Below are 24,196 nucleotides of genomic sequence, written 5' to 3' on the forward strand. Positions count from 1 at the left end.
GCCCTGAGCCGAAGGCAGACGCTTAACAGCTGTGCCACCCAGGCACCCCCTCTGCCCATTTTTAAATCAGACTGCTTTTTTTTTTCCTCTATTGAGTTGTATGAGTTCTTCGTATATTTTGGATACTAACCCCCATCAGAAATATCATTTGCAAATATTTTCTCCCATTCCGTAGGTTGCCTTTTCATTTTGTTGACGGTTTCCTTTTCTATGCGGAAGTTTTTAGATTGATGTAGTCCCATTAGTTTATTTTCACTTCTGCTTCCCTTGCAAGAAAATTAATTTCGAATGTAATGTCCCACCATCTAGATACAAACACTATTTACACTTTTGCAACATTTTTTTCAGACATGTTCCTGTGTGTTTGTCGGGGGGGGAGTGAGAGGAAGAGAGGGAAGAAGGGAGGGACTGAAGGAGAAAGACATTTTTTCTTTTTTCCCCTCACTAGCTCTACCATTTATTTTGAAATGGTTTCAGGCTTACAGAAAATTTGCAAAAGTAGTGTCAAGAATTCCAGTATTCTCTTCACCCAGATTCCCTAAATATTAACATTTTATCATATTTGCCTTCTGTATCTCCCCTCCCCCCATATGTGTTATATATTTTTCCCAGCCATCTGATGGAAAATTGCAAACTGGCTTCTTACTACTCCTGTGTGTATTTCCTAAAAGCAAGACCAGTGTTACACATACCCACACGGACTCAACAACATTGAAAAACTAACAGCGATACCACCGTATTAAATAATCTATAGAATTCCACCACTGAATTTCACCCATTGTCTCATTGCTCTTTTCCCAGACGAAAAAAAAAAAAAAATCCGGCCCGGGACCCAGTCCAACATGACTTAACAGAATTTAGTCTTTTTGGGGTCTAATGTGGATGGTTCTTTAGCCTTTCTTGGTGCTCTTAAAGATTTTCTTGTGGGACATTTTTGAAAAGTACAAGCCAGTTATCTTGTAAGAGGGTTTGAAGTTTGTTGCTGTTTCCTGCTAATTAGATCCACAGACATATGTCTTCAGCGGAAGGGCACAGAAGTGAGGCTGATTTGTCCTCGGGACATCAGATCGGGCCACATGCTAGGGTGTTGACGCATTACTGTAAATGATACTATTTTGCCCTTTGTCATTAAAAACTATCATGTGGAGAGAACTTTAATACTATGTAAATATATTATAACTCTTGCATTACTTTTACCTACTATTTTTACCATCCTGGCTGATTTTGGCCTGAATCGATCATCATTATGGTGGCTATAAATGTTGATAATTCTCTAATTCCATCCTTCCTCATTTATTAGCTTACATTAAATCCTTTCCTGCCTAGTTGTTTATTAATTTATTCACTCATTTATTCAATATCAGTACTCACGGATTCTCATTTTAGTCTCTATTCTGATGCTCACATTGGTTCAGACTTGGTTGGTGGGCGCCCCTTCGATCTGGCTCCAATGTCTTTTTGAGATGTGCCCAACGACCTTCACGGACATCCTTACGTATCAGCACAGTAAGAAGTTCTCGCCCCGGAATCAGCCAGTCCCCCAAGTACTCCAGGTCCTTTTCGTGGCGAATGACATTTAAAAACCAGATATGGGCACTAAGCCCGTTCATTGCTCCTGGGGCGCCGTCGTTACAGACGTTCTCAGCAAACAGTGTACGTTTGTGTCCTGAACGTCATGTTCATTTCTGATCTATGTATTTCGTAACTGTGTTTACACTAACACCTCCAATTCCAATACAACCCCACAGGGTACATTCTAGACTTCTCCTTTCTTGTATTTGTAATTTTATTCTCTGATGGTGAAAAACCTGGATCCCATCCTTTGCTCAATCTAAGAGTCTCCACATACAGTTTCAGAATTGCTGACATACACCGCTGCGGGGGGGGGGGGGGGCAACCCGAACCCCTCCCAGCTACAATAATTTCAATAGTTTTTGTCTTTAGCCTGAGGGTATAAAATCAAATTACTGCATTCAAAAATTACTTAATTGATTCCCTATGTTCCCTTTCTGTATGGTTGCCGTTTGTCTTAAATACCATTAGGATTATTTGTTTCTGCTCATGTTCTGTTTGCAGTTTTCCTCCCATATCCCAATTGCTTCTATTTACTAATGTGTTTATTCATTCTTTGAGTGTGTGAAGAATAAACATGGTTCTAAGAGTCAAAACGATACAAAAAGCTTACTCAGAAGAGTGTGACTCCCCTCATCCTTTCTACCCCATGTCATCCACTTCCCTGAAGGTGACCAATGTCATTTATTTCTGGGCTATCCTTCCTATGATTCTTTTGACACAAATTAACAGATATATGAGTATTTTCTTATTTCCCATTTCTTTGTTACACAAAAGGTAGTAAAAAATAGAGACCCCTTTGCACACGGCTTTTTCACGTAACGGTATGTCTTGAAAATTATTCTGTATCAGTCCATTGTGAGATCTTCATTCTTTCACAGCTGCAGAGTACTCCGTTGTGTGGCTATATATAGTGGTTTATTCAACCCCTTTTGCATACAGGCCCTTTCCAATATTTTAAACAATGCTACAGGGCATAACCTCGTGCATATCTGTTTTCATTTTGCTGGTGTTTATATGCAGGATAAATTCTTAGAAGTGTAATTACTGGGTCAAAATGTAGTGGATTTTTTTGGGTTTTTGTGTTGTTAGTTTTTTAAAGATTTATTTATTTGAGAGAGAGAGAGAGAGAGAGCACATGCACAAGCAGAGGGAGGAGCAGAGGGAGAGAATCTCAAGCAGACTCCCTGCTGAATGGGGAGCCCGCCTTGGGGCTTGATTGCAATCCCGAGATCACGACCTGAGCTGAGACCAGGAGTCAGATGTTTAACCAACTGAGCCACCCAGGGGCCCCAAGAGGCAGTTTTAAGTAGATAATGTGGTCATTAGATATTGCCAGAATCCCCTCCAAGGCACTGTACCGGTTTCCATTCCCACCAGCAAAGCACGAGCCTGCGTACTTCCCATAATTTCTCAAGTCGAGTATATTGTCATACTTTTTAATTTTCGCCAATCTGATAGGTGAGAACTGGCATTTCAGTGAAGTTGTCATTTGTATTTCCCTAATTATGGGTGGGGTTGAATTTTTTCTTTTGGGGACGTGAATATTTTTCCCGTGCTTAGGCTAGCTTTGGATCTTTTTTGCGTGTAAATGATCTTTTATTTCTTTTCTTTATTAGTTTTGGTCTCCTTTCCCTTAATTTTAAACAGTTCTTAATATATTGGGCACATTATCCCTTAATCTGTGATAAATGTTGCAAATACCTCTTCACAGTTTATCAGGTATATATTTTTTTGTTCACTTTTTTGGCAAAAGATTTTAGTTTAATCAAAAGATTTTTATCATCTTTTTAAATTTTTTCTTTATTTTTTTTTGTTTTTGTTTTTGCTTCTGGCCTTTGAGTCTTAGAAAACCTTTCCTCACATACATGTAATAATAGATTTCACTCCTGCTTTCTTCTAGTGCTTACGATTTCATTCTTTAAAAATTCAGATAATGGATGTTGAACCCCTTTTTACAAAGTTAACATTACTTATGAAGACTTTCTTGTGTTGGTAAACATTATCAGAAGATATGATTTTTAAATGCTCCATTTTCTTTGAGTGGGATTGATTATAATGGCTTGACTTATCTGTTATTGTTGGACATATTGGTAGCTTCTACTTTTTTTGATAATCTAAGTAACACTGAAATATATATGTATTAGGATATATATATATGGATATATAAGGATATATATATATGTCTATCCTTATATATATGGATATATATACACTTATACATAAATCTTTGAACAAGTCTATGATTGTTTCCTTAGAATAAATGTCTATAAAAATAAAATGGACAATTTTATGCCAATAGGCAGGTGAATCCATCAATAAGCCCTGGTACGCCCACACCATGGAATACTACACAGCAATGAAAAAGAAAAAATCAGATGCATTGAAACCACATAGATAAATCTCACAATCATTATGTTAAGTGAAAAAAATAGAGACCAAAAGAGAAGAAAAGGAGGATGTAATGTATGATGTAGGTTATATAAAATTCTTAAAGACGTCAACTGATCTGTAGTGACAGCAAGTACAGTGGTGGTTTCTTGTGGATGGAGGTGAAAACAGCACTAGATTATAAAGGAATAGATTCGAATAGATTACAAAGGGAATGGATATTACATAGAAACATGTGGGGGGCATTTTCTTGATTGATGACAGTTTCATGGGGGCGTGTGTGTATGTCAAACGTATCAAATTATACCCTTTAAATACGTGCAGTTCATTGTATGCCCATTATACTTCATTAAAATTGTAAATAAAAAAGATATCAGGCCAAGTGGACCAGGAGAAAACAGATAACAGGCATTTCAAAAGGCCTTAGTACTTACCGCCAGTGCCCAGCTGTCTTATGCTTTATAGAGTCTATGTGTATAACCACTTCTCCATAGTTATTAGCAACAATTTGGCATCTTCAAAAATCTTTGTTTTTTACAAACAAATATCAAAACAATCTAAGATTGTTCTAAGGTGTATTTCATTAAAAATGCAGCCCAATATTTTCATATATATACCTGCAACTTATATTTCTTCTTCTGTGAATGGTAGAGCTTGACCATTTTGCTGAATTTTCATTGATTTTTAAGGTTTCTTTTTATAACATATCATACCTTCATTCCTGTACGTTGCTAATATTTAATTTTGTCTTTTTCTTGTCTTTTGCAAAAAAAATAAACAATAAATTTGTCTTTTGCTTTCTTATGTTGTCTATGACATTTTTAGATGGACAGAAATTTTTTTTAAAGATTTTATTTATTTATTTGGCAGAGAGAGAGAGAGAGAGAGATCACAAGTAGGCAGAATGGCAGGCAGAGGGAGAGGGAGAAGCAAGCTCCCTGCTGAGCAAGGAGCCCAATTTGGGGCTCAATCCCAGAACCCTGGGATCATGACCTGAGCCAAAGGCAGATGCCTCACCGACTGACCCACCCAGGTACCCCAGATATACAGGACTTTTAAAAGATGCATACAATCAATTGTAGTGATTTTCTTTATGGCTCTTGTTAGAAAATCCAACCACATTCTGAAATCAATTCACTCTATTTTCCTAATGTTTGTTTCATTTCGATTTTTACGCTTCATCTCCTATTGCCCTGTGGAATTTACTCAGGTGTATGCTAAGAAAAAAAAAATCTAACTTTTTATCCCCCACAAGTAGTAAAACCTATTTCTGAGGATCATTTTGGTGATATTTATAAAGAATAAATGCCCATTTAAAAAAAACCCCAAGGATTTGTAGTTCTACTGTCCTAGCTGTCCTATGTGTAAAGCAGTTACAGTAATTTCCACCCCATCGCTGTGCACACACATAGGAAATATTAGCTTATGCTGAACCAGGCTGGCTACTTCTTACACTCACATAAGCATTTTGAGAAGAGGCTATGATCCCCTGATGCCCTGAATTAATGCACCAACAAGGGCTTGAATCAATTACAGCTAAAACCCATCCAGAGCTAAAATGAAGCACTTTGGCCCAAATGTGCTCACTGATGACATTCTCAATGTTATCCCTAAGCCTCTTGTTTTTCTCTTTTTCCAACCCTTCTACGGACCACTCATCAGACATAAAGGGAAGTAAATCAGATCAACTGCAAGACAAGGAGAGGGAAAGAGGATTGGATAGTGAAATTCACCTGCTTAAAAGAGAATCTACAAGCAATTTCACCTGCATGAATTTGACTCCAGAGTTTTCCCTCTATATGCTGTTCCTATATATATAAGAAAAAAAATGTATTGACTCTCACCTTTACAGACTTTTTAAATATTGCAGATGTAACTCCCAGCACCTAATATGCGAAACTTCAAATTTATATAAAATGTAAATTTGAGGGTAAATTTGCTACTCCAAAATTATCAACTCTATGAATGCTTTTAAAGAGCTAGCTATCCCAGTACACTTAAACTCGGACCGAACTGACAAAATACAATGTTCATGGATGGAGAAAATAAAGCTCATGCCATTTCTGTTTGGCTTTTAGTCTATATATAGCTGAACTCCTACCCGGGAAACACTGTAATCATCTTTTTGACCTTCATCCAGAAAGTATATTATAAGTGGCCTCACTATTTTAATAATATAGGAACCCTTTATAACATTTTATGATCACAGGCTTGGATAAACCATTGGTTACATTATGCACTTCTAGAACAGTCACTAAATAGGAACATTGCATCCTTAGCAAAGATTCTGCCAAACATGGTCAGCCTTATTAGCATTTCCAGCCTTGTGGATATTGGTTCTTTTCTTCCTTCCCGGGGAAACATACACGAACATTTGCAAGAATCTCTAGAGGCAGAGCCTGTGCTAATATTATTGGTAAAGGCTTCTTCTTGAAGGGCTTGTATTTTAGGTGGTCTGTGTCCCCAGGGGTGGGGTCATGCTCCTCGTGTGTCTACTGGTATGTCTAACTCTGCTGGATTCGCTGTAACAAAATACCAGAGACCGGAGGCTTAGAAGTCCCAGATCAGCGTGCTGGGAGCTTCCTTGTCCGGTGAAGGCCCGCTTCCTGGTCCACGGATGGTGATCTTGCTGGGCCCCCTGCTGGGCCCTCCTACGGCAGAGGGGCAAGGGGCTCTCTGAAGTCTCTTTAACAAGGGCACTAATCCCAGACATGAGGCTCTACCCTCATGACCTAATCACCTCCCAAAGGCCCCCCCACCTAATACCATCACATGGGGGTTAGGTTTCAACGTATGAATTTGGGAGGTGGGGACTGACATTCAGTCTGTAGCGTAGCCTCGGAACAGCACAATGCTGTGGACTCCTTTTTACCTTGAGGCCAATTCTTAGCCACCTACCGGGTGGGGGCCTCCCTTTTTGGAGAGGGTGGAAACTCAGCTTTCTTTAGCGCGTTGAGAAAAGTTTTGGCAGGACATAGAAGAGAAGGGGCACTGGGAGAACTCTGTCCTAGAGAGTGGCGGGGAAAGAGTTCATGGCTGTTGCGAGATCCTGAAAGAGGAGGTGTGGTGACCCAGAGATCTACCTAGTAAGGCTTCAAGGATTCTAAGGACTGATTGCAAATCCTGCCTTGTGGGCCTATCCCCCCCACCCCCACTTTCCTATCTTTCAGCAGGAGTACGCCATCTGACGGAGACAGCTCAGGGCCCCGAGGGCCCCCTCTCTCTCTCCGGCATTTATAATACAAGGGCGTTCCGAAGGTGCCACCCAGGCCAGCAGCACCAGCAGCACGTGGGATACCCGGACCGAATCAGAAAGTCTTGGGGTGGAACCCAGCAGTCTATGTATAAGAAGGCCTTCGGGTGATTCTGAGCATGCTAAATTGTAAGAATCGCTGCTGTTCTGTAATTGCATGTTAACTTGTCTCTACTCTCAAGACAGTGTCTTAGGGCACAAATGTTTTTATCGCCTTTAAAGTACAGAATAGCAAAAATGTTTGGTGAATGAACGAATGAAGCAAATGAATTCCTGCACAGTCTTAACTGTTTAATAAATGCTCGATAAATACTTTTGACAGCATCAGACTCAAGGTGAATCGCTAAGGAACCAGAGCCAATGAGTTGCTGAGAAAAATCCCTCCCCTACCCTGGAAATAAAAAACATCTAGCTGTGAAAACCAACATTTCTCCAGAATCCATTTAGGACTCATTTAAGTAAATGAATTTTTTTTCCCGATGGGAAATGGGATGCAGTTTCATCGTAGAACAATTAGAAGAGGCAAAGAAAATATAAAAAAGAAAATAAAAATGTATCTCTTACTCCACCACCTTCTGAGTCTTGTCTATGTACTTCTATACATATCCCTCCATTGTGATGTTTAAAATAAAAATAAATCCTTTTTTTATACTGAAATGCAACACATGCTCAGAAAGTTTGGAAAATACAGAACAGCATTACAGGGACAATAACATCACCAATAATTCCATCATTCAGAATGTTAAAATACCCTGGAGGGTCTCCCTCCAGACTGTGCGTCTTTGTGTGTTTTTTGAAACCTGGCTATGTTCTACACCTCCTCCTCTGTGATTCCACCCCCAGTCCCAGCATTTCATATGTGACTTCCTCCTGCGCTGTGTAAAGTACAAAGCACACTCCCAACGAACTTTCAGGAAAACCCATATGCTGGGTGTGGCCCAGAAGCCCTCGGCTTGAATCTGCTCTCTGATTTCCCTTAGCACCACCCTGACTTCTTAAAGGATGAGTTAATTTAATGGGCAAAATGCTGGAAACTTCTTAAGTCTCGTGCTTTCACTGAATGAGAAGCCTATTACATTCCGAGAAAAAGGACGAAGCTCAGCGGGCCTTCCTGAAGGAGGAGCTGCGCTGACTTCCGCCCGCTGTCTTCTGGCCCTGGGCTGATGCTTAGGATTTCAGGAACGAGCAGTCATCCTCAGATGGGCGTCTTACTGGGTTGCTTCCTATTGTCTTCAAGGTAGTCACTGGGAAACAGATAGGCATTGCCCTCACCCACCCATCCTGGAACTCACCGCTAAACCTGTCTTCCTGGGCTGTGACATTTGTAACCCTCACCAGCAGAAGTGAATTTTGTGCCTCTGATTTTCTCGTTTCCAGTGTATCTGTGGGGAGAAAGGGATGGTGGTGATGAATGGGGAGACAAGGCAATCTCAGATAAGGGTTGGACACTCACTGGCTTTTTCTAATGACATTGTAATTTCAAGGTCAAGCTTATTGTAGGCAGTTTGGAAAACGGAGTGAAGTGTAAAGGACGAGGGAAAATAATCACCTGTCTTCCCAAATCTAAAGAAATCCCATTAGCATTTTGTCTTTGAGGTTTTTGTCTGTGATTTTATCTTCATGAGCATTGAAAAAATATTGTATCTAAAACTTGCAACCTCATTTTTTCACCGAAAATGGTAGCAAAAATTTTGTGTATTATTATGAAACATTCGGAAGCATAATTTTAATGCCATTTCCCATAATATACTTTCCGAAATTCTTTCCCTACCATCACTTTGAATTTTTTAATAAAGATTTTTATTTATTCACTTGAAAGAGAGAGAGGGAGCACGAGCATGAGTGGGAGTGGAGGCAGAGGGACAAACAGACTACCCGCTGAGCGAGAAGCCTGATGCAGGGCTCGATCCCAGGACCCCAAGATCATGACCTGAGTCAAAGTCAGATGCTCAACCGACTGAGCCGTCCAGGCGTCCTGCTTTAAGTTTTTTTTTTTGAGTTTTTATTTTAATCACCCAGTGCTCATCACACAAGTGTCCTCCTTAATCCCCATCACCTATTTCATCCATCCCCCACCCACCTCCAGTAGCCATCAGTTCGTTCTCTATGGTTGAAAGTCTGTTTCTTGATTTGTCCCTCTATTTTCCCCTTTGCTCGTTTGTTTTGTTTTCTGGATTCCACAGATGAGTGAAATCATGTGGTATTTGACTTTCTCTGACTGACTTATTTCACTTAGCATTATACTGTCTAACTCTATCCATATCATTGCAAATGGCAAGGTTGCATTCTTTTTTATGGCTGAATAATATTCCATTGTATATACATGTAGCATATCTTCTTTATCCATTCATCAATCGACGGGCACTTGGGCCACTTCCATATCTTGGCTACTGTAAATAATGCTGCCATAAACATAGGGGTGCATATATCTCCTTGAATTCGTGTTTTTGTATTCTTTGGGTAAATACCCAGTAGTGTGATTGCTGGATCACAGGGTAGTAATTTTTTTAAAGATTTATTTTTTATTTATTTGAAAGAACACACATGTGCATGAGTGGGGTGGGGGAAGGGCGAGAGGGAAAAGGAGAGAGAGAATCTCAAGCAGACTCTGTGCTTAGCATGAAGCCTATGTGCGACTCGATCCCACAACCCTTGAGATCATGACCTGAGCAGAAACCAAGAGCTGGACACTCAACCAACTAAGCCACCCAGGCGCCCCATAGGGTAGTAATATTTTTAACTTTTTGAGGAGCCTCCATATTGTTTTCCACAGTGGTTACACCAGTTTGCATTCCCATCAACAGTGCACGGGTGTTCCTTTTTCTCCACATGCTCCCCAACACCTGTTGTTTCTTGTGTTTTTGATACTAGCCATTCTGACAGGTGTGAGGTGGTATCTCACCGTAGTTTTGATTTGCGTTTCCCTGATGACCAGTGATGTTGAGCATCTATTCATGTGTCTGCTGGCCATCTGGATGTCTTCTTTGGGGAAGTATCTGTTCATGTCTTCTGCCCATCTTTTAATTGGGTTATTTGGTTTTTGACTGCTGAGTTTTATAAGCTCTTTATATATTTGGATATTAACCCTTTATCAGATATGTCATTTGCAAGTATCTTCTCTCATTCTGTACGTTGCCTATTACTTTTGTTGGTTGTTTCCTCTGCTGTGCAGAAGCTTCTTATTTTGATGGCGTCCCACTACTTTATTTTTGCTTTTGTTTCCCTTGCCTGGAAAGACATATCTAGAAAGAAGTTGTGATAGCCAATGTCCGAGAAGTTACTGCCTGTGCTCTCTTCTAGGATTTTGATGGTTTCAGGTCTCACATTTAGGTCTTTATTCCATTCTGATTTTTTTTTTTTTTTTTTGTATATGGTGTAAGAAAGTGATCCAGTTTCATTCTTTTGCATGTTGTTGTCCAGTTTTCCCAACACCATTTGTTGAAGAGAGTATCTTTCCCCCCATTGGATATTCTTTCTGCTTCGTCAAAGATTAATTGACCATGTAATTGTGGGTTTATTTATGGATTTTCTATTCTGTTCTATTGATCTATGTGTCTATTTTTGAGCCAGTACCAAACTGTGCTGATCACTACAGCTTTGTAATATAACTTGAAGTCTGGAATTGTGAAGCCTCCAGCTTTGCTTTCTTTTTCAAGACTGTTTTGGCTATTCGGGGGTCTTTTATGGTTCCATACAAATTTTAGGATTGTTTGTTCTAGCTCTGTGAAAAATGCTGTTGGTATTTTGATAGGGATTACCTTAAATCTGTAAATTGCTTTGGATAATATAGACATTTTAACATTTTTTCTTCCAATCCATGAACATGGAATGTCTTTCCATTTCGTTGTGTCATCTTCAATTTCTTCCATCAGTGTTTTATAGTTTTCAGAGTACAGGTCTTTCACCTCTTCGGTTACATTTATTCCTAGATATCTCATTATTTTGGGACAATTGTAAATGGGATTGTTTTCTTAATTTCTCTTTTTGCTGCCTCATTATTGGTGTATAGAAATGCAGCAGATTTCTGTAGATTGATTTTGTATCTTGCAATTTTACTGAATTTGTTTATCAGTTCTAGAAGTTTTTTGGTGGAGTCTTGGGTTTTCTGGATATAGTATCATGTCATCTGCAAATAGTGGAAGTTTTACTCCTTCCTTACCAATTTGGATGCCTGTTGCTTTAAGTTTTTGCTCAATATTCTTACATATGTAGCTTTGACCATATTTCTGCAAAGCTGGGGTAGATTCCTCAGAGTGGGATAAAATTTGGACACGTTGATGGTTTTGATAGCTATTCCTAATTGCTTTCCAGAATGGTCCAACTTCCACAGTCATGGCCTCAGCATATGAGTGCAAAAGAAGCACATGTGAAAGGTGCACTGTTCGGAATCTTCACAGCACTAGCTGGCACAAGATGCCAAAACTCAGGTGGGTTTACGGACATGGTCCCTCTTGGCATCTACATTCTACAATCCTAACAATGCAACACAAGTCACTTTTAGATTCCATCTGGGCGTTTGGCTTCAAAATGGCTCACATTATAGTCTGGTCAGCCCATGTTTTGAAAACACGGGTTTCAAGCACAACATTCTAGAAGTGTCCCCTGGGTGTAAATACTTCTGAGGAAGCTAGAGTTACTGTTTTCCTTTAACTGTGTTGATTTTTTACAAGACATCACCCTTGCACAGAAAACGTATCACTCATCCAACCTGTCCACCTAAGAACTTGAACATTTAGTTCTTTTCGCTTGAGTTTAAAAATGACACTATGATAAAATCCTTGAAGGCCAGTGGCCGCATGTGTTGGTTCATTTGGTGTTAGACTCTGCTGCTGAGAAGGCATGAGTCCTAGAGGCTGGTTCCTTCAGACCGTGTATAGGTAAGAGGAAAAGTGTCATGGCCCAACCAAATCCCATTACCTGAGGCCACTATGTGACAGATGTGGAGTTAGTCACACGGAGAACCAGGCCAGAACCTGTGTGTGGTTCACGACAACTAGAAAAATGACCCAAATGTTGATGAGTTGGCGTATCAGTAATTTCGTAGATGTGAGACAACAGTCTAATGAACTCGCACAGATGTAACTCAAACTGTGGAAGGGCCCTGAGCAATTAGTCAGAGACACGCCAAAGATCCCATGGCTAGTTAGTTGCTCTCTGGGTCTTTAACTGAGTCTTCTGATTGTAAGCTAAGTGCACTTGCTCCCTCTCTGGCCCATGTCCATGGAGCCTTGGCAATGTCACTGGAGCTTGGCAGAGTGGGTTGAGAGAGAAGCCTGGACTCGTGAGAAGACCTCCCTTATTATTTATGTTGCTGCCACCTGTAAATAGTTAGTGGAATTTTCTGCTGCAGCCCAGAAGCTGACAGTCATCCACTTATTCTCATATGCATCTCTCAGGAAGAAATAAAATGCACTTAAGAATTCAGTTCTTGGATGCCTGGGTGCCTCAGCCGGTAAAGTGACTGCCTTTGGCTCGGGTCATGATCCCGGAGTCCTGGGATGGAGCCCCACATCGGCCTCCCTGCTCAGTGGGGGTCTGCTTCTCCCTCTGCCTCTTACCCCGTCCTTGTGCTCTCTTTCACTCTTTCTCAAATAAACAAATAAAATCTTTAAAAAAAATAAGGAATTCGGTTCTCTCACCCCTTATTTATAGCAAACCCCTTCTAAGCGAATTTCTGATGAGATGCAAACCAATCTGCAGTGAAACGTAGGCAGGGGACTGTAATTTCCCGCTCTCGACATCATTAAACCTCAGCAAGGCCATCCCATTAGCTCGTTGTCATGTAATTGTGTAAACACAGGTTTGCCAGTTCACAGGACCTGGAAGTATTTCATTATGCTTTCTTCATAGCTAGGCCATACTGACCACATGCCAAGGCTTAAAAAGAAAGAAAGAAAGAAAGAAAGAAAGAAAGAAAGAAAGAAACAAACAAACAAACAAACAAACAAACAAACAAACAAGCTCGTCCCAGCTAGTGATGATTTGGGTTTGTAGGAAGGCGCTGGACAAGTCTTCAGATACACGCGACCATTTTGTGGCCATCTGCGTGGGTGTGGAAGCTGGGAATAAGGGAAAAGGGTGAGTGTCCTCCTTGCTTTCTCCCTCCCTTGTTCCTCAGAAGTTGAATTTAATTCTGTTGAACCAATATGCATTGAAGGGGTCGGGGTGGAAGGTTCCGCGATAGGCCGTTGGGGGAGGAGGAATCAGGCCCATTTCCTGTTATCAAGGAGGCCAAATTCCTGAAGGAGAGATGGGCATATAAATAAGTCTCACTCGAGGCAGAATGGCTGGAGTGTTGTGGCGGCTATGGAAGCCATACGTAGCACGACAAAGAGGGAAATTAATTGTGCTTGAGAGACTCTGGAAGGCTACACGGAAGAGGTAGCATTTAGCAGGTGAAGGGACTTCTATGAAGAGGAACCACTGTGAACAGCGACGGCACGCGGCCGGGGGGGTGCAAGTGCAGGGCACGGGGCTGGGGGCTACGGAATTCGGTGTGAGTAGTGAACATCATCACCTCTGACCTCAAGGGGACCTGGTCTCTGCCGAGGCCCAGTGTGCTTCACCAGTGCTGACTCTCCCGAGGGCCGAACAGCACATAAGTGTGGAACGACTGCCCGGTAACAGAGGGAAGGAATTCCTGGGAAAGGGGTGCTGCTCCAGCGGGGTATTTTTGGTGCAGAAGCAGAGAGCCATGCAAGTCACCTCCGGCAATAGATGGTTCATTTGAATAATATATTGGGACTGGAACATTGGAGGCAACTCCAGGGATCCTCCCCCCACTGTCTCCCGATGCACTCACAGCAGGTGTGCTCTCTGGAATGCTTTTCTGCTTTGGTCGGCACTCCTCCCTTCCCCCAGCTTCCTCTGCTTCAGCCGGGTCTCCAGGTCTCCGTATGGACGTGGCTCCAGGCGCCACCCTGACCCCTCTCTCCATGTCCCAGCATTCCCCGCGCTCCTGCTGTTGGTTGGCTCGGTCTCTCCCATGTCTAGTGCTGGGAGCAGGACACTTGCTGGCATACCAGGCCACCAGATGCCCCTACCTACTTCAACCGGCAATGCTGGACTGGCACAGGGCCAGCAGGAGCTGCGGGCAAAGGCGTCTCCCTTAGAATTGGGGTGTGGTTGCCCTGAGAACCTCAAGTACAGCCGCAGGGGAAATAGAGTTGAGTTAGGGTTATGCCAATTGACCAAGGAATCTGAATCGTGTTCAGTAGGCACCGTGTTGTCCAAGGCTTTTATCAGGGCAGAGCCTGCCGGCTCCACATCCTTTCGTATCCTCAGACTTTCTGCAAGCTGCGGGCCAGCAGTCTAACAACTCATTATCCTGTATTTTCCTTTATTTCAGTTTTGTGTCTTCACTTGCAAACCTTATCATTCCATTCTCAATTTGGCTCCATCACTCCCTTTGTTCTCCGAGTCTTTCTCACAGAAGCCTGTGTCTTCGGCAGAGTGTCCCCCCCGCCCAGTGGGCCTCGTCTAATCCGTTGAAGGCCTGAACAGAGCAAAAGGCCAACCCTCCCCTGAGTAAGAGAGAATTCTCCCACCAGATGGCCTCAAACTGAGACACCAGCTCTACAGATTTTGGATCTGCCAGTTTCCGTAATCGTGTGAGCCAGTTCCTTCTCACCGAGTTCTTTCCAGTGTAGGTTATTGATTCTGTTTCTCCGGTGTACCCTGCCTAAAAGAAACCCATTACTCCATTAGTAGTCAGTCCCTACCACTCCTCCCTGCAGTCCCAACCAACCACTGCATAGGCCTATACTGGATATTTCACATCCCTTTTTGTGTCTAGTAACAGTTTTGTACGTGCACGCGCTTTAACGGCTATTGCATCTGATATTGGCATAGCTGCTTCAGCTTTGCCATGGCTGTTCTTTGCCTGGCATATTTTTTCCATCCTGTTACTTTCCACCTATTTGTATCTTTACATTAAAATCCGCCTCCTGTGCAGAACATAATTTTTTAATCCAAAGAGGCAATCTTTGTCTTTTAATTAAGTTGTTTAATCTCATTAGGGCTCATGGGTGGCTCAACTGGTTAAGCAGCCGACTCCTGATTTTGGCTCAGGTCATGATCTCAGGGTCCTGGGATCAAGCCCTGCCTTGGGCTCCGTGTTCCGCAAGGTGTCTGCTCCAGGATTCTCTGCCTCTCCTGCCCCTCCACCCTGCTCACTCGATTTCTCTCTTTCTCTCTCTCTTTCTAATAAATAATCTTTAAAAAGTCTCCTGATGTTAATGATATGGTTATTAATGATATGGTTAGATTGCCATCTGCCATACTGGTTTTTGTCTTCTGTAGATCTCATTTTGTTCCTCTATTCCTCCTTTACTGTGTACTTTTGCATTAACTGGGTATTTTCTAATGTAACATTTTAATTCCATTAACTTCCTAAATATGTTTTTGAATTCTTTTCTTTTCTTTTTTTTTTTTTTAAGATTTTATTTATTTATTTGGCAGAGAGAGAGAAAGAGAGAGAGCACACAAGCAGGGGGAGCTGCAGGCAGAAGGAGAGGCAGGCTCCCCACCGAGCAAGGAGCACGACGTGGGACTTGATCCCAGGACTCTGTGATCATGACCCGAAACCAAAGCAGACACCCAACTGACTGAGCCACGCAGGCTTCCCTTTTTTAGTTATTTTCTTAAGGGGTATTCTAAATCTTACAATATACATCTTACCAGAATTGGCTTCAGATTTATACCGGCTTAGTTTCAAGGAAATACAGAAACTTTATTCCTACATTAGCTCCATTTCTCCCACGCTTTTTGTGCTGTTATTGTTAATTTGCATTACATCCACATCTTACAAAAAACAATACATTGTTATAATTATTGCTTTATATAACATCTTCTAAAGATGCTGAGAGAAGGAGAAGAGGAAGTATACTGTAACATTTGGTATAATAGTTTTCTTATTTACCCTTTTGGCTCATTCATTTCTTCCTTTGGATTTCAGTTACCATCTGCTGTCATTTCCTTACTCCATCGCCGCGTGGTTCCGCTTGCTTCCTTTGTGCTCATGTTGTCAAATATATATTATGTTTGTGTCTATTCTGTTATATATGGATTATTTTGTCTGATTGTTCTAAATCAGTTAAGAGAAGAAAGAAGACACGTGCAATCATACAATTTTTATCATCTCCTCCATAGTCTCCTCCACTGGGGCTCTTTGATGCCCCTGCTCAGACTTTCCCCCTTATTTTTATCTTGTAGCCCCGCAACCTAGGGGTTGCTCCTGGTTCTGCGTAAGTCACTTACTGGTCAAAAGTTGCGCTTAAGTCAGCAGTTGGATTTTTACCTTCTACTTGTTGGATGTGTGTAGCTTGTAGGCGGCTATCACGTTTCGGGGAATTTACATTTTTTGGTTCCACATTCAGCCGGAGACTAGTAGCATGAGTTCCTCTCTGATCACTCCTGAGACAGCTCAGTCTTGGACATGCACAATCTTCTAGGCTCCCAGGAATGAGAGTGATTTTTGCTGCAAGTCTGCCTTCCTAGGAGTAGCCCCTTCGTGGGAGTAGCTTATTGTTCTGTCGGTGTTTGCTCAGAGGTTGTGTTAGAGCCCCTTGTGCCAGGGAGGCTTCTGCTCTGTGATGATGGGACTAAGTGTGGCTTGGGGATGCTCTGAAGTCTGCTCCACGTTCTGCTCTGATTACTCCTGAGTGGCAGCGGCCTAGAGCACGTCCAGAATTGATCGTGATCCCGGGAGCTCTCCTGGCTCTTTCCCTGGTTCTATTAAACTTCTGGCTGCTCTGCTGTCTCATGTGTGTCATGGAGCTCCCCAGCCGCCTTTACTGCTCTCCACCGAGGTATGCACTGTTTTGACAACATCCTTAGGCATGCCGTTCTGCAGGCTCGGTTCCAACTAGAGTCAGTCTTCTCGGGCAGAGCTGTGATGATATGCATCCTTATGGCCTGCCTTTCCTCTGGAACAGACCCCTGTGTCTCTGCACTGCAACTGAGGGTGGGGACCCGCTTTTTCTGACAGTGCGCCTCTACTCTACAAGCGGGCACTGAGGGAGGAGGAAGTGGTCGCCCCTGGTCTTCGGGCTTGCCTCTCCCGGGCTGGGGAAGGGCAGGGACGATTCTTTCCTGCCCTGACCACCCTAGAGCACCGCCCGCAAGCAGGAGGCCCTGGTCCTCTCAGCTACTCTTGCCTGGAACAGAGCTTCTGCAACAAAGGGCTGGGGAGGAGGAGAAATGCAACCGCAGCCCCGGACAGGGAGTCGGGAGAGAGCATCTCCATCTTCTCGGCCACATCTGTCCAAAGTAGAGGGCCCAGGGTACCCCTTCTGGAACATGGAGCTGTGGGGGAGGAGGGGTTAGGGAGGCCATACCTCAAAAGTCACAGACCCTGGTCAATTTTGTATTTAGTGGATTTTCTTGAGTGAACATTTGTCCATTTGCTGTATGTCCTTAAGACAGTTTCTGGAGATTTGAAATGACCATGGCTTTGCATGTGTGTGTGTGTGTGTGTGTGTTTCTCTAAAGATATTTATTTATTTATTTATTTATTTATTTATTTATTTGAGTGAGAGCAAGAGAGATCACAGATGGAGAGGCAGATGGAGAAGCAGACTCCCCACTGAGCAGGGAGCCTGATGTGGGGCTCGATCCCAGGACCCCAGGATCATGACCTGAGCTGAAGACAGATACTTAACCAACTGGGCCACCCAGGTGTCTGATCTTTACAACATATTTTAAAATATTTATTTCTAAATGCATTCATTTTTATTTATTTTTTTTAAAGATTATTTATTTATTTATTTGACAGAGAGAGAGACAGCCAGCGAGAGAGGGAACACAAGCAAGGGGAGTGGGAGAGGAAGAAGCAGGCTCATAGTGGAGGAGCCTGATGTGGGGCTCGATCCCAGAATGCCGGGATCACGCTCTGAGCCGAAGGCAGACGCTTAACCACTGTGCCCCCCAGGAGCCCCTAAATGCATTCATTTTTAAAGCAAACATTTTATCACTAGGGCAAATGACCAATTAGTAAATATGATAAAACCAAAAATTATTTAAAATTCTAGGTAGGTACTCTTCCTTTCTTTCCTCTTCTTTTTCTTTCTTTCTTTCCCTTTCTTTCTTTTCTTTTTTTTTCCCCTAGGCAGGTACCTTTAAAGACTCAGGCTTGAGGCCTGCTTTCTTGGTAAAAAGGGGCACCATGCAAGTAAAGAGAATGAGCTTAGCTGCATTTGATCAGTGCTCGCTGGTGCTGGGCACTGTCCTAAGCCCTTTCCACATAGAATCTCATCGGACATTTATAACAACTGTATGAGGTAGATTGTTTCCCCCATTCTGCACGTGAGGAGCATAGATGTCAGAGCCAGGATTCAAACAGGGGCGGTCTGGAGTGAGCGCTCTTCGTCACTCCTGCTAACACAAAAGGCCTCCAGAGCAGTGGTTATCACCGGATGCTGTCCACCTGGCCCACAAGTGCCTGTGTAGCCCTAGCGGGGCAGCCCCAGACCCTGGAAAACCTGCTCTTGGAGGGGATCTGCAGACGACTCTGGAAAGGCTTCATTCCACACTCGTACATGGGGAAATGCCGCCCGGAGCTCGGCCGCTCACAGTCTCTGTCTGCACCTCAGAGGCCTGCAGCGACAACGGGTTATTTCATGCAGCATTTCTCAAACATAGTCCATCTCGGCACTCCTCTGCAGAGGAATACGCATTAGTGTCTCAGGAGATAACGTTTCCTGAAGCAGTTTGAGTAACACTGAATTAGTCTCAGTGTTTAGGACGACTTCATTTCATCCAAAGATTTCTTGCATATAAAGATGAAAAAGACACTTCTTACTTGAGCTTAAATATTCAAATAGGGTTTCCATTGCCAGGTGAATTTTCTCATGCCTTCAAACGCAGATAACGTAAACGATCATCTGCTTAATAAAAACCTCTTCCAGCAACCGTTCTTGTCAGTGCAAGAGTGCCTAGTTCTAGGGGGGAGGGCCTTCCTCATTCCCACCACCACTGTGTGCCGGAGGCCTGGGCGAGGGAACCCCTGGGCTTTTGAACTCAACGCCTGAGCGGCCCCCACATCTGGAACATAGTATATTCAAAGCAAACCTGGGCAGCTTCAAAAAGCTCACCATCAGGCAAGAGAAGCAGCCTGGAGAGGGAATGACAGGTGATAAATCACTCACTGTAGCTGTGGCCACTGATACCTCCTTATCTAGGACGTGCTCGGCAGGTTTAAAGAACTCCGAGTTTCTTGGTTTAAAAAAAAAAACCAAAATGGGGCGCCTGGATGGCTCAGTCATTAAGCGTCTGCCTTCGGCTCAGGGCGTGATCCCGGCGTTCTGGGATCGAGCCCCACATCAGGCTCCTCTGCTGGGAGCCTGCTTCTTCCTCTCCCACTCCCCCTGCTTGTGTTCCCTCTCTCACTGGCTGTCTCTATCTCTGGCAAATAAATAAATAAAATCTTAAAAAAAAAATAAATAAAAATAAATAAAAAATAAAAAAAAAAAACCAAAAACGAGGCCCCAAATGATGAGTAATGTTCCCTGTACTACTCTTTTCAGCGGGAGGGGCAGCAGCAGGACGGAGGTCTCGCCTGCCCCAACGGGCTTCCCTAGCATTTTGAAAACCAATTTTTTCCCCAAGATTTTATTTATCTATTTGACAGAGAGAGACAGCTAGAGGGGGAACAGGGCCACACTCAGGTGCCACCTTTCGGGCTGGTAGAGGTGGGTTTGGGTCCACGGCCCCCGGAGGCTCCACCTGCCCTCTCAGGAGGCCCACGCGGAAGCGCTCAGGCCGCGAGGCCCAGACAGGGCTTACTGCTCTCAGTCCTCCCTGGAGGCCGGGCTCCTGCAGAGGCAGCCGCTTTTCCTTGCCTCTGACCCAGTACCAGCAGGTCCGGTGAATACAGGCCCCTCCCCACGCCCCGGACAATATTCAAGGAGATGGCAAGGCCTGCTAAGAGCTCTTGAAAGCAAGCAAGCTCTAGAAAGGGAAGTTGGAAACATGTGGTAGATTTCTAAGTTTGAAGAGAAAAGAGGCAGCGTTTTATGTGTGTATTTATTGAGATTTTACTTATTTGACACAGAGAGAGACATCAAGAGAGGGAACACAAGCAGGGGGAGAGGGAGAAGCAGGCTTCCCGCTGAGCAGGGAGCCTGATGCGGGGCTCCATCCCAGGACCCTGGGATCATGACCTGAGCCGAAGGCAGACGCTTAACAGCTGGGCCACCCAGGCGCCCCAGAGGCAGCACTGTAAACAGGGACCCTTCAGTTTTCCTTGTGGGGACTCCACCCCTCCAAGAGGGCTGCCACCATCCATCTCCCATTAGCTCAAAAGCAACTTAAAAATATAAAAGTTATTCCTAGAACTGAAACGAAAGAAACCGAGAAACAAAAACAACTAAACTCTGCAAATATAATTGCTTAACCATTTCTTCGTATTTTTATTGAACTTTTTTGAATTCTTTTTTTTTTAAATTTCTGCCCAGTCAAGACAATTCAAGGGGAAACCACAATTACAATTTACAAACTGTGGCATGAAAAAGAACACACACACACCCCACCAGGAATTGTACCAAACCCTTTCCTTTTTATTCATTCAAAAGAGTCCAATGCGCAAATGTCACCTATGAGCACTGTCATTTTTTTTCTTGGAAGGGGGAAAAAACATTAATTCTGGCAGCACTCGTACAATTCCAGGAAGTGGTTTTGATACCACAAGTTGCAGGAATAGAAACCATAACAAACTTGAAGGGCGCTTGTTTGCAAGGCAAAGGGACAACTGGGTCTCGAGAGACCCCCCCCTTGTGCTTTAGTGAACTGCCTGTCAGCCTCGGCCGGCTGTGCCTTCCCAGGTGCGCAACTGCCTGCATAGACACGGGACATTCCTGTAGAGCAGAGTGTTTTCTGTATCTCCAACCCTCCCCCCACCCTGAAGCAAGGTCTCGAGCTTTCCTGGAGCTTCTTCTGGTCATGTGACCCTCAGGCACGAAGACCTCTTTGCTAAAACACACGTGACACCAACATTTCTTCTTATACCGCTTCTCTAGGGTTCAGATGACAGCACAAAACGTCACTTGTCAAAAAATAGCAGATATTAATAATGTGGGCATTTATGTTCATAAGAATAACAAACATTTTGCAGGGTATGTCACCCAAAGGAGCATTTTTTTTTTTCATTTAATATGGTCCCCTGGGGAGATAGCCTGAAGTCACATCCTGAAAAGTCTTTGCGGAAGACTGGTCCACGTCGGGAAACGGGACAGTTTAGGAACCGTCTCATGCCAACTACAAAACTCCTATGCCCAACAATTCGATGGTCCATAAAGAAATTAAATGTTACCATTAGGCTCACACGCACACACACGCACACACGCATGCACGCGCACGCTCACACAAGAACTGTGACAAAAGGATTAAGCAGGTGATCTTGTGACTGTTTTAAAGAGAAATGAAATCTCAAAATTGAGGTGTTACATTCAAGTATCCAAAAATGCAGAAAGAGTCTGATTCCATTTGATTTTATGGCCGTGAGAAATCATACTCATTTAACTGAGGGTCTGGAGTTAGTGAAGTCAACGCCTGGGGCACAAAATCTACAAAAATCACCCTGGGATTTTTCACAATGCAGCCGCTTGCTAGTTTGTTATTCCTTTTAAAAATACGTCGAGACCTTGTACACTGGCATTGCAAGAGTCAATACTGGATAAAAGAAGGAAAAGAATAATACCAGCTGACTCACTTTTCATGCCTTACGCTGGTGAGAAACTGTTTTGCACATTTTTCCATCAACACACAGAGGAGGCAGCTGTAAACAGAGTCCTTTACATTCTTCAGAGAATGTGTTACTACTCAGCAGATACGTTTGGCCTCGATTCGGAGTGGATGAGAGAGCAATTTGCTTTGCTTTTCACGGTTTACTTTGTGGACCCTGAACGACAATGGTTTTGCTAGTTCTTGGCAGGTGACCATCCAATCGGGGGCTCTGTATTTCTAAATAACCAACGTGGGATCATGCCCTCCAGCGAGGCAACTCCCTATCGTAAGGTCTGACAGCCTGATGCGGGAAGCTGTCAGAGTGCTCTGCTAAATTTCACAGACTCTGCTGCAGAGAGAGAGAGAAAGCTCGTGAGCTCTGCACCATTCACAACTGACTCCCGATTATCTTTAGCTAGTGAAAGACTCAGGTTCTCCATGGACGCGTTGACCCCTCTGTCCCCCTCCCCTGAAGAATCCCAGCACCAGGCCTCCCTCGGAACATCACACAGTGACCACGCACTGTGAAAACGAAACCCCTCCCGGGGCAAGGACCACTTGGCCCGGCGCTCGTGGATGGGTGGGCAGAGTGAGACAGGAATCCTACCAGCCTGCCCAACAAACAGGCTGACAGGCAGGGACCTTTATTTCAAAGACGGGGAGGAGACACTGCCTGACATACGCCTTTAAGGTCCTTGCTGATTATCGGCAACCTCTATGACCCCAACACTTAATCCGTGGGCAGAGAGATTTTTTTTTTAATCTCAGAAGGATTAAAGAATAAAGAATGAACAAAATGGTCTTAAGCTAAAATAAGAAATCAGCCCCATCTTGGCACAGTTCTCATGCAGAATATTGCACCCAGTGTGAACTAACGCTAGAAGCATCAAACTGTATAAATTTAAATGTATTTGCATATTATAAAAATAAAGATAAACATATACATATTTTACACTAGTTACGGAACAGCAATGAACGGTCAGTCGATCCCTCTTTCACATTTAACAGAACTGAAATCTGAGTGCTCAAAACACGGCCACCTGTACTGGAACTATGGCTTTTATGTGCACAGAAAACAAAATCCCTGAGAAGCCATTTGACTTTTTTTTTTTTTCCTTTTCTTCAAGTAGCGCTCTCCTCGGAGGATCACAGTTCTGAGGTTCAGGTTGTAAAACATTTGCTCCATGTTCTCCCCCAGCCTCCCCCCGCCCCCCCCCACTTCTGCCGGAGGCCAGGTGCTCGCCCTCCGCAGCAAGGACCCTGAACGTCTATTCGCTCAAGTGCACGGAACACGTGTGGGAGTGTGGAGGGTCTGCCAGGTATGAAAGATGGTCCAGGTGAGTTCGGATGCTCTCTTCTCCACGGAAATTCCAGAGCCATAGAAGTCATTGGTTTCTGTGCTTTTCACCAACGTTCTTCCTATATGGGTAGACGAGAAGAAAGCAGAGCAATGACAAAAGGGGAAAGGGGATGAAATTCTCAAGGATAAGAACCGGAAGCAGTAAGAGGGATCGGTTTTTTGCGGATTCTAATTTCTACTTCTGGAATTCCTTATAAAAATGTAAACATCAGGCAACTCATGATCCTTCAAAGGAAAGCATCTTCTCACTAGAAAGCTGGGCAAACGCTTCTGTTCATGACATGAAGTCCAGACATAAAGAGGATCTATACTTGGGAATCACCACCTAGGCCATTGTAATTTCACAGCTGAACTACATTTCTAATCAAGAACCCCAAACTCTAACCACAGCCCTGGGTCCTTTTAAGAAACATCCACGGACACGCGAGCGCGCACCCACACACACACACGCACGCACACACGCACACACATGCACATACAAGCTAAATAACCCTCTAGGAGTAGCAATCTATACTGAAAAGTGAGAATTTCTAGTTTAGGAGGTGTACCTGGCCTAAACAGCATGATTTCCCTTAAAATGTTAGAGGCAAGGCTACCAAACGAAAAGCTGGAGTCATATGAATAGAAAATGAAGCAATTCCTGCATCACCACCTAATTAAACAGAGGGGCATTCAATTCTGACAAAACGGTTAGAGGGAAAAATGTCAAAGGTCCCCATCCCTTAAATGGCTTTCCTATAACGACACCCCGAGCCTCCACCCTCCATCTCTCGCAGTGCTGCTTGACTGCATGGAGACTGACTGTAATATTAGCAACGTCACCAAAACTGCGCACCTCCCACTTACCAGCTACTTCTTACACGCCAGCAATTGCACCACTAGCCGCAGTGCATTATTCG

At 43.5% G+C, this 24,196-nt stretch overlaps 1 protein-coding gene across 4 annotated transcripts in view; it reads right to left on the minus strand.

The window, feature by feature from the left end:
- Positions 1 to 8,495: 8,495 nt before the first annotated feature.
- MFHAS1 (multifunctional ROCO family signaling regulator 1) overlaps positions 8,496 to 24,196 on the minus strand; it is a 108,651-nt gene continuing 92,950 nt past the window's right edge. Inside the window, exon 3 of one of the 4 annotated variants that reach the window (XM_057303395.1) lies at positions 8,496 to 8,598. In XM_057303395.1, the coding sequence (XP_057159378.1) occupies positions 8,511 to 8,598 (88 nt within the window). In that variant the 3' untranslated portion in view covers positions 8,496 to 8,510. Of the gene's footprint in view, positions 8,599 to 20,596; positions 23,357 to 24,196 lie in introns of those variants that run through there. The other 3 variants (XM_026508487.4, XR_003318656.4, XR_008955967.1) reach the window with 3 other exon arrangements.

Source organism: Ursus arctos, unplaced genomic scaffold (genome assembly GCF_023065955.2).
Source record: "Ursus arctos isolate Adak ecotype North America unplaced genomic scaffold, UrsArc2.0 scaffold_27, whole genome shotgun sequence".
Taxonomy (NCBI): domain Eukaryota; kingdom Metazoa; phylum Chordata; class Mammalia; order Carnivora; family Ursidae; genus Ursus; species Ursus arctos.